At 40.0% G+C, this 11567-nt stretch overlaps 1 protein-coding gene across 1 annotated transcript; it reads left to right on the forward strand.

Moving 5' to 3' along the window:
- Positions 1-1724: 1724 nt before the first annotated feature.
- zfp64 (zinc finger protein 64 homolog (mouse)) lies at positions 1725-10949 on the forward strand. The gene is made up of 6 exons (XM_032558688.1): positions 1725-1976; positions 2089-2256; positions 2338-2484; positions 3252-3314; positions 3408-3659; positions 3746-10949. Exons 1-6 carry the CDS (start codon positions 1955-1957, stop codon positions 5077-5079), a joined length of 1986 nt encoding a protein of 661 aa, XP_032414579.1. The 5' UTR covers positions 1725-1954; the 3' UTR covers positions 5080-10949.
- The last annotated feature ends 618 nt before the right edge of the window (positions 10950-11567 follow it).

The raw sequence follows: 11567 nt of genomic DNA on the forward strand, positions 1-11567 counted from the left end.
ATATATATATATAGCTATATATAGCTATTGCAGTGTATACAAGAACAAAGAACGGCTCTCAGTGAGGCTTCAGTCCCATCAACCTTAGTAAAGATCCGTCCAGAAGAATCGGATCGTTCCTGAATCCACACAATAATTCAGCGCGAGTGACAACTTTTTTTCATCGCAGATGCAACATGTGTCTCAGTACAGCTAGCTTTGCTAGCATCACGTCCACAGATCTTACCTTTCTTTAAGCTTTCCTTCCAAGTGACGCTAAAAGTTGGACAAAGTCCCACCGTCTGTGAAAGCGAAGCGCTGCTGGTTTTACATGTCGTCATATCTTATGATTTATGCAGCTATTATCGATTAGTTAGACGTCTTCTCCCGCTCAGAGGAAACCACTGCGCATGTCTGGAGCTCCGCGTGCTAGTAAAGGGGGAGGCGATGGGTGACAACAGACACTAAGTCATGTTATTGCTTGGATTTTACGGCGCCACCTTAAAGTTCCTGAACTTCATATTTTAACGGACAAAAAGAGAGCAGTGCGACTTGGATGTAACGAGTAACGCGACACTTTTGTAGAAATGTAGTGAAGTAGAAAGTACAGATACTTACTGTAAAATGTAGTGGAGTAAAAGTAGAAAGTACCCATTATTAAATCTACTTAAGTAAAGTACAGATACATGAAAATTGTACTTAAGTACAGTAACGAAGTACTTGTACTTCGTTACTTCCCACCACTGAAGTGAAGTAAACATTTTTTCTTTGCCATATGAATCAGCAAGAATCTTCAATATTCAGTCCAGACATGAGATAATTTTAAAACTAAGTCAGAAAACATGTCATTTTGTGGGTTAAATATATTGCAGTGGATTATCAGTGGTAACAGTAAATGAGTAAATGGAGCTATTTCCAAATCTTTCTATGGCAGCTGAAACGATTTTTGCCCCATATCTTTGATATATTATGCATTAGGATTGTGTGTGAATAATGCATCTTTATATCTGATTTTCCTTTGTCTTTGTCAAATATTCATCTCGGTGTTTACCTAGAAAACAGAATGGACTGGTGATGCAACAATAAAGAGGTCTACAAGAAGGGACAGAGGAGACCTTACTTCTAGAGGAGGCTTAGGTCTTTCAGTGTTTGCAGCAAGATGCTGCAGATTTTCTATAATTTTGCTATAGAGAATATGATATCTTCTTCCATTATTAGTTTGGGTAGCAGCATTAGACTAAACAAGCGAATAAAAAAGCTGGTAAAAAAGCTGGTTGTGTTCTGGGGACTTCTCTGCTACCTCTGGAAATAATTGTGCAAAAAAGGATTTTTCATGAAATGAAAAACATTACGAATAACCTAGAGCATCTTCTTCATGACATTGCTATGCAACAGTCAGAGGGTTCTTTAGAATCGCAGTAATACAGATTGCTACAGGAGATTCTTCCGGGCCACAGCTATCAGCATTTACAGGTATATATATATAAAGCTATATACAGTACAGACCAAAAGTTTGGACACACTTTCTCATTGAATTCAATGACAAATATGTATTAAACATACATATTATTATGTATGTTTAAGCATAATACACACACATATGTGTGGGTTTGCATGTGTGTGTGTATTATGCGTACACATACATAATAACATGATTTACATCTGTTCTAAGAAAGAAAGAAAGAAACTCCTTTTTCCCACAGCATTCAATGCAACATGGTATGTAACTCAGATACGCATGCCGCAAACTGTAGCGATAGTGTCGTAAAACCTCAAAGTGTCGGTGTTTTTGAAAGAGTGAACTGTTAATTTTATCGGTGGAAACTAATCTTCATGGAGCTCACAGTTGAAAATATGCGGTTTTATTGATGGCCGTGTTTTCATTTGAGTCGCTTTTGTTTTACGCCAAAATGAAGCGTTCGCTCGAACACAGCAGCCGAAAAATAAGTTGAGCTTTAGCAAAACAAAATCGAAAATGGCAACATGCAACAGCGAAGGTAAGACAAAGCAACTCCTAATCAGCACAGAATTGTTGTTGGGTGTCAGCATAACAAATCTAAATGTATAAATTCTGTGGTGAAGTCATTATTTCCTATTTTCGTTATCTAGTAAATGCAGGATCCTGTTCTGCGGTGGAGGTGAACCCAGACATCCACATCTGCGGCTTCTGCAAACAGCAGTACAATAATTATGAGGTCTTTCTCGCCCATAAGCAAAACGGATGCTCCCTTCCTTCCTCTCATACCGCGGTCAGCTCTGTATCAACCTCTCTTACAGGTTCCGGTTTTATATTTTAATGGAAACTCACTTAAAAGCAGCCGTTTCATGCACGTCTGACATGGTTTCCTCAAACCTCAGGTTCCAGCACAGAGTTTGTTCTTGAGGATGCTTACCAGGTCTGCGTGGTGAGGGGTGTCAAGAAGTCCTTGACCAAAGCACAGAAAACTCCATCCAAGAAACTAAAACCTGCCCTGACTTCCAAAAGACACTCCTGCTGTTTCTCAGGTTGGTTCTGTAAAGTTACTGATCCTCAAGCCATAAATACCGATCTGAACCAAACAGGTGTTTTTAGTTCAATGAAGAGAAGGGAATACATCAGCAATGACCTTTTAACAAATTAATTGTTACTATTTGTGAATGTAGGGAAGGTTTAAAGTTATATTCAGATTAGGAAAGTTAAATTCAGTTAATTTATGTAGTGTCTTCGGATGAGCATCTCTTGAACCTGGCTCAAGAGACTCTGCCGTGATTGCACGGATATGGGATTGCTTTATATGTAAATTAATAAATAAATATGTAGTTACATAAGTAACAGTAATTACTTCTATAGTGGTTTCATCTAAGAGAGAAATGCATCTAAGCAGATAAAAAGAGCAGATTCACAGTTCAGTGCTTTAAAAGCTCAGCCAATAGCTTTCTTTGAGAGACAGGGTAAATGCTAAACTCATAAAGTTTGCTATTCTACAGTGGTAAAGGTTCCTTCATCGCATGAGTTGGTATGCACTGCCAGAAAGAACATTATTGCCACATTTATTGGTGTGTAGAACCCCTCTGTTTTAATAGAGCTGCGTAGAAACAAATATTTGCAACTATTACTAAATTAAAGCAAAGTTGGGGAAAAAGATGTGAGCCAAAATTTGTTCACACCAATTGTTAGGTCAGAGAGAACATCTATTTTATTGTTTGCACAATGTGCAAACAATAAAAAAGGACTAAAAGGACTAAAATCTTCTAAATAATTTGAGAGTTTGGCTTTTCTTCCACATTTACAGGTTGCACTTTTAAGACACAGTATGGCCAAAAAGACATGGAGCGACATCTCAAGACTCACACCGGTAGGATAATCCCTTTTAATACTGTACGTTTTTGAGATGAGCTGCAGAAAAGCCCAAAGAGTCAGCCCACTTTGTTCTTCCCTCAATGAGCAGGCGAGAAGCCGTTTGAATGCGAGCTCTGCCACAAGCGCTTCAGCCGGCGTGACAAACTGAACATGCACAGCCGCTCCCACACGGGCGAGAGGCCTCACAAGTGCAAGCACTGCTCGTACGCAGCAGCGGACAGCAGCAGTTTGAAGAAGCACCTTCGGATCCACTACGACGAGCGGCCGTTCAAATGCCAGATCTGCCCTTACGCCAGCCGCAACTCTAGCCAACTCACTGTGCACCTACGCTCTCACACCGGTAGCTTCCTTCAAATGCTAATTCAATGTTTACCTGGCTGACCTGGTGACACAAGCCTCTCATTTATTCTCTCTTTCTCTTTCAAGGTGATGCACCTTTCCAGTGCCAGCAGTGCGACGCAAAGTTCAAAATCAACTCCGACCTGAAGAGGCACCTCCGCATTCACTCCGGGGAAAAGCCCTACAAATGTGACTTCTGTGAGTACCGCTGTGCTATGAAAGGAAACCTGAAGTCTCACACTCGCATCAAGCACGGCACTGAGAACTTGTTTCAGTGTGAACAGTGCGACTACAAGTCCGCCAGCAGGTCTGCTCTGCGGCAACACGCGAAGCAACACCTGCCCGCTCAGCCCTTTCAGTGCTCCAAATGCACTTACTCATGCTCCAGCAAGGGGGCGCTCAAAGTCCATGAGCGGATCCACTCAGAGGAGCGCCCCTTCAGATGTGACTTGTGCAGTTTTACCTCCAAGCGACTCAGCTGTCTGGTCACTCACAGAGAGCAGTGTCACTCGGATAAAGCAGAGAGAGGAAGAGTCAGGAATGCCGGCAGAGGTGGACAAAACTCTCCTAAACCCGTCAGTTCTCGCTATCGGGCCAAACTGGATGCAGCCCGGGCCTTCCACTGTGACTTGTGCGATGCATCGTTTGTGAGGGAGGACTCGCTTCGCAGCCACAAGAAGCAGCACAGAGACGCCCAGGACACGGTGCAGCTCCAGCTTTCCAGCTCAGCAGACACGGTCAACCTGGTTCCCGTTACAATGCCGCAAAGCAATGCTCAGATTGAAGTTCCCTTCCCATCTAGTTCAATGGTTTCGTACAATAACGCACAGATTAAAATCATCGTCCCACAGCCTTTGGGTCAGCAAAGCACCTTAATCCCTGCTGGTGGGGATGGAACAAGCAAGACCAAACTGGTTTTACTGGAGCCAGATAACCAAGACGTCGTTGTCAATCAATCTATGATCCAACAAGTCAACCTGCTGGCAGCTGTGCAACCTCTCGGGTCGTCTTGCAGTACCGTCAGGGCCGAACCCCAGACTGTCCTGCTGACAAAGCTGAGCTCAGACAATAACACCCCTCAGGACTCCACCAGCACGCAGACTTTGATCACCTACAGCTCTGATCTGGAGGGCCTCAGCACCTTCATTCCTGATGGGGGCACAGAACTAAGAGTCGTGACAAAAAAGAGCTCACCATTGGTGACAGTAGCAACTTCACCGGACATGGTTGGCTCCAAGCCTGCTGAGCCTTGTCAAGAAGCTGGACTGGTGGTTCCAAACATTGGCATTGGTAGCCAGAACGTGGTCATCCAGGGCGTTCCACTGATAATGTGCACTCAGCCACAGCAGGGCGCGGTGGAACAGCTCTCTCCACACACACTCTATGCAGATTCACACACACCTGGAAGCATGCCGCAATGAGTGAAATGAAATGTACTTTACATTTCCAATGAGAAGTTCACATAAACTCATCATAGGACTCAAGTTCTATGTTATTTTGGAGCTTTTTATTATTTATTTGAACCTTTCATACAACATACACTGCAATACTTTTTAAAAACAAGCATCGGGTGCACAAATTTAAGTTTTAATGCATTATGAATTATTCACATTATACACCTCCAGGAAGAGTGGATTAAATGTTTCTTAGCAAGTTTCCCCTTAACCAAATGCTTTTAGTTAACATCAACAAGCCTTTTTATTGAATATTTGACCACTCTTTCAGTTTGTTTACTGCTTTTAACCATTGTCAATACATTTTTAAAAGGTTCAATGGGTGAGCCAATTGGAATTGGTCACCCATCATATCTACGTAAACACAGCCAGTCCTAGTCTTTATTGTTGCTCTCAAAACTGTGCATGCTGCTGTTATATGGCAGGTTTTTTGGGATATAAAAGTGTAGAATAGCCAAAGATGTTCCCAATCCAAGAAATATAGTCCCTCCAGGGTGATCTGGGTCTACCTCTGGGTCTGCTTCCAATGGGAATTCCCTAACCTCGCCAGGGAGGAGTCCGGGAGGCTTCCTAACCAGATGCCCAAGCCACCTCAATGGCTCGTCTCTACTCTGAGTCCCTCTTGGATGAAGGAGTGTCTCACCCTGTTTCTAAGGGAAACCGCAGACACCTAGCGGAGGAAACTCATTTCAGACGCTTGTATCCACTTTCTCATTCTTTTTGTCATTACCTAAAGCTTGAGACAATAGATGAGGGCAGGAATGTAGATCAACTAGTAAATCGAGAGCTTTACCTTTCGGTTCAGCTCTCTTCACCCCAACAGACCGATACGTATTGACTTCACTTCAGATACCACACTAATTTTCCTGTCGATCTCCCACTCCATTGTTCCCTTTTTTGTGAACAAGAACCCAAGTTAAACGGCACTACTTTGGGTAGGACCTCGCCCCCAACCTCGTGAAACACTCTATCCTTTTCCAGATCAGGACTACGGTCAAGGTGCTGATCCGCATCCCGGCTGCTTCACATTCTGCCTGATGCCTCCAAAACAGATTCCCTCAACATCTTGGCATTGCCTAGAAATGCTGTCCAGAAAGGTGACAAAGGGAAACCTCGGAGTCCAACTCTCCTTTCAAAACTTTTTCCACAACTAAATTGGTATTAACTCCTTAAAATTGAAACCTAAAACTACCAACTCTGTTTGAAGAGCAATCTAAAATCTTAATTGGAAAGTGGAGGGAAAAAATGGTTCAAATAAAATTAATATAACAACTTGACCATGATGAGTGTAAGTTAACTTGTCACAGGAATTGCATATTTAAGTGAAACTATACATAAGCTCTTCTAATTGTCTGGAAGAATTGGGGAAAACTTCAACAATATCAATACTGTTGACTTAAGCTGCTGTTGATTTGCCTGAGAAGTCTGACATATGAATGACATCATGCCAAGCTGAAAACATGGATGTAGCTGCAGTGTAAAAACAACAAATGTTACCAAGTATTTTTGTTCTAGTTTCTGGTGCTAATATTTTAGTTTTCTCCTATTTCAAGTGTTCTAACTTACAAGCAACTTTTCTGCAAGATGTAGAACCTTTCAGGTCAATAACTCTTGACTATTGATTAAAACTATTAGTTCCACTGGCAGATTTCTTTACCTATCACAAGATGTTCTTTCCATATTATAAGTGAGAAATATCTTACAGTGGAGCTAGTAGTTTTGATCAATATTAAACCTAAATTGACCTAAAACAAGCTCCAACATGTTTTGGAAAAGTTACATATGACTTAGATTTGTCTTATTTCAAGTGTTCTAATATATTTGCACTAGAAACTAAAAATACTGGTTATGATTTTGTGTTTTTGTAGTGTGTAACTAGCAGATAAAGTGTTACATTTCCTATAGGCAGATAAATTACAGTTGAAAGTTGCGTTTACAGGCAAAGTGAATGACATACACTGACAGGAGTGATGACAAACTACAGCATTTGTTTACACAGTGTTTTCCTGCTCACTGATGAATGCCAATTTCAATAAATTTGTATTCATTTGAATTTATTTTGCTTTTATTTATTTGAGATTCGTTTTAACTGAGTAATATCCTGCAAAGTGCTAAGGAGCAATGACTGGAACCTGAAATCAAAAATGTCGGGCTCATGCATTTTTTAGTTTGTCCATAAGGGGGCAGCAGAGTGTCAAGAGTAAAGGTTGAGGTTAACTTTGATATAATGCGTTGTTTACTTACATACTCTATGTGCATTTTTGAATACTTCCCAGTCGTCTGTCTGAATCAACTGATGTCAATTGTAAATAACATTAGTTCAACCATCAAGGTCTTTGATTCTAAAAGCCAAGCTGCTCCAGCAATAGATTTTTCAATAAAGTGGGTGTTTTGCTTGTTGCCATCTATTATTCTGGCCATTTTTACACACAGATGTCAGCCCTCTGTATTCGTAAGCAGAAGATGCTTCACCTGAATAGGAGGCTCCTGTGAATTGATTTCTTCGTCTCTCGCATTCTGGCACTAATGGATCCACTGAAGCACGCTGCTGCATTTACAAGCTCAGCATGAGCACAAACTCAAGCAAAGTTACTTCCTGATGGAGATGTCTGTCAACACCAAGGGTTCACATCAGAGTTAGTTTGCCTTTGACAAATGGAAACATGATTGTGCCCCTTTAGTAGTTTCTGATTTAATTGGGAGTCCTTTTATCTTTTCTGTGGAATAATTATGAAGGGTTTTTCAGGATTCCTTGAAGTGCATGTTGGTAAAAGCCTGTGGAGGTTAGAGACAACCGTTCTGCATTGCATGTAAAGTTTCAAACAACAATACTGATGAAACTACAAACAGTGAAAATAGTTCATTAAAACTGCATGTTAGGTTTAAATTAGGTGATGCATCACCTATGCTTTTGTCTCATGTGATGCACATTTGTTAGTATGTAGGGCATTATCGGTAGAAAGGTGTGAAAATTGCTAAAAAAAAATCAAAAAACCTGGAACTAAAAAGCCCAGGTTTTAGTTCTGTGAAGAACTGAGAACAAGATGAATTTGCACAACACTTTTTCATTTTGGGTAATGACTCTTACTAGCATTGTTCATTTTGAATTGGCAATATTTTCCCATTCCTCTCTGCAAGAACACTCAAAATCTGCCAGGTTGCGAGGCCATATAATGTGCACAGAAACCAGTGTTCTAATGATCTGGATGTATTCTTTGTGTTGTAGTGAAAGATGGAGTTCCTTCCTCGTCATCTTCAAAGTTCTAGCAGAAGCCCAAAGGTTTGGTTTGGTTTCGACATTTACTCATATGTGGAACTCTTCATGATTCCTTCCACTTAAATCCTCAATTGCAGCTGAAGAACGCAGCTCTAAGGCATGATGGAGCCACCACCTTGCTTCACTGTGGGTATGGTGGCCATTTTGGTGATGTCTGAAAGGGCAGCCTTGCTTTCATTATATCGTAACACTGTTTTCCCACCATTGGGACTCTTCAAATGTAACTTTGCCAATTTTATCGAGGTTTGGGAGGTTTGTTATTGTAAGAACAATCTTCCGTTTTTCATGAGTACAGCAGATTGTTGTGAAATTTCTGCTGCTCCATCAATATGTCTCTGTGTTAAACCACTTGATGACATTTAATGCCTTGAAAGTAGATTTGTTCCTTTCTTCTGACTGAAATCTATTTTTTAAAATTCTACAGTTTTTTGGAATTCAGTGATGAATGCTTAAAAGGCCAATCCTATAGGCTAAAAGTGTGAGCATAGTTTTTTTATTTGCTTATGGAAAAGCCACTGAGTCATCTGTATACATTTGAAAACTAATATTTGCTCAAACATGGGTGACACCCACTACAAGGCAGTTACTGTATGTTATTTCTTGATTTGACTTGTCCATCTTGGAAACTTAGTTGATTTTCTAAATGTGATCTGAAAACCAACCTAGATATCCAGATGTTTTTAATTTTGGTTTATTTGCTATAACAGAAACAAAAAGCTAAATAAAATGAAGTACAACAGGTTCTGAAAGGATAAACCTTAACAGCGTCAGTGGAACTTATACGACATACTGACTCCTCTTACCATTGATTTAAATATATTTTTGAAATTTTGCACAGGTTGCAGGTAATATTAGTGATGTAAAAAGCTCTGAAATTATTCATTAAATGTCAGGGGTTTTTTTGACATCACAAACTCTGACAAATGTGCGGATTTATGTTATGTCCAGCATGCAAAACAATACAGGTGAAACATAAAATAAGTGGAATAATCTTGTGTAGCACTTAGCTGCAAAAGATGAAACAAGTAGTTACTTTGGTCAATAATTTTTATCTATTTGATTTCCTTTTTCAAGGGTTTTGCATCATTTTGAGGAATAAAAGAATTTGCCACTCCTCATAACGATGAGTGTTTGGTAGAAAACGCATGAAGGGCTCTCTCCGGCGTATCTCTTTGATCTATTATCTAACATGCTTCCAGGCCATAATCCTGAGAGCTCGTCCCACCAACACACACACACACACACACACGCACACACACCCAATCCACTCGTTTCCCTCTTCCACATGTGACATCAGGGCTGAAGTCAGTTCTCTTTCTGTGGGGGTGGGACCCCTGTAGAGTCTTTAAACCTCACTGTATGGCTGCAGGAGGAGCATGGCTGGATAATGATGGGAGTGTTCTGTCATATTGATTGTTTTTATACAGCAAAAGCCTCCTTTGCTATATCAGATAATCCTAAATTATGCCTCAGTTAAAGGACCTGTCTTGCGGAAGGCAGCAGGAGTTTAAAAACAAACCTCTTTATACTGTATGGCACTTCTTCAGTTCCTTCCTTCCTGTGTTTGAGATGTCAGCCTTTGAATGGAGCCATAAACGTCCCTCCACCCCAAAAAAAAAAACTCACAGCCACTCACAGCTGCTTAAAGAAATCGTAAGTTGTGGAGCGCTCCTTTTAAGCAGATCCAGAGAGGAGTTTGTTCAGGAGAGAAACACCGACTCCAACGGAAAAGCCTTGATTTGTATCAAAACAGGCCGGTGGAATTAGAAAGTTGCCTCCTTTTACCATAGGCGTCTAATTAGCGACTTGGCGCATTTTTCTGCCCCTCTGCACTCCTCCAGGTGCAATCTGTCACTTACTTCAACAATACTTTACTGACCTTTGCTTTGTTTGCACACAATTTGCTATCCCATCAGCAAATGGCATTGAATGCCTTAATGAAATTACCTGATTGGCAGAGTATTGATATGGATTTCTGGGTGTTTTTTTTCAATGCAGGCATCTTTTCGGCGTGACACTATTGACGTCTTAAGTGAGTTTAGATTTGTCAGGGCACTGCAGGCTTTTATCTTGTCTCTGGTCAATTCTTTTTGTCTGTGTGATAGAAATTCAAGATGATAGGGCTATTTGATCAGCAGTTTGCGGCCAGCTGACAAAAAGAAAACCTATGTAATTTGCCTTTCTGAATGCAATGTGATTATTTGCTGAGACATTATTAGTCTACATGTGGAATCCATTGAATCACAGTGGGGCAAACTCCAACTTGAAGATAGCACTGCTTTTGTGGATGGTTTTATCTTTTCACTTACATGTTTTTGTTCTTTGATCATCAAAATATGTATTTAAGATGTGAAAAAGTTCAAGAGACTGGGAAATTCTGACAACTGGGGACCTTTCTGTAAATAGTTTGAGCTACATATGTGAACATTTTACTGAAGGTGTGCGACACTGCATGTTTTATTTTTGTATTGATCTGCACTTTTTAAATTTCGTTGTTCTTGTGACAATGACAATAAAGATTTATCTATCTATCTATCTATACCAAGTAAATACAAGACCTGTATCGCCGATACCAATGCTTCTTATTTAAGTTTGACCTTTTGGTGTTCTTGTGGTTTTTACTTTGAATTATTTTGTTCAAACCTGGAACAGCATTCTACAAAATACTTTAAGAACATATTAACATGATTTATGTGCATTTTTACAAAATAAAGTGCAAAATACTATAATTTAAGAGCAAACAAGAACAGGTAGTTACAAAGTTCAACACAAAAATAGAATAACATTTCTAGATGGAATCTGAAACTAAATGATTGATCTCAGCATGCTAATTTTAATCTGATACCTGCTATTGATATTATTGATATTTTGCATTGATCTGCCCACCTCTTTATTTTACCTTCAGTGGACATGGATTTTAAAGTTTTCATTGTTTTTAATTTTTTAGAAATGATACAAACTAAAAAGGCCTCTCGTGAAATTCTTCCATGTCTGTTTTTATGTCTCTAATTAGATGTTAGATGTCAGGAAGTAGTTCACTGCTGTTTTCTTAAATATTAAAAGTTCATCCTTCAGGGAGCAGAAAAATACACAGGATTTCTGTGCTGGATGTAGGAATGCTACAGTAACTGAAGCCACAGCTCGTATAATAACAGCCTTTATTCCCTTTATGACAATG

This window comes from Xiphophorus hellerii, chromosome 1, assembly GCF_003331165.1.
Source record: "Xiphophorus hellerii strain 12219 chromosome 1, Xiphophorus_hellerii-4.1, whole genome shotgun sequence".
In the NCBI taxonomy this organism is placed as follows: Eukaryota; Metazoa; Chordata; class Actinopteri; order Cyprinodontiformes; family Poeciliidae; genus Xiphophorus; species Xiphophorus hellerii.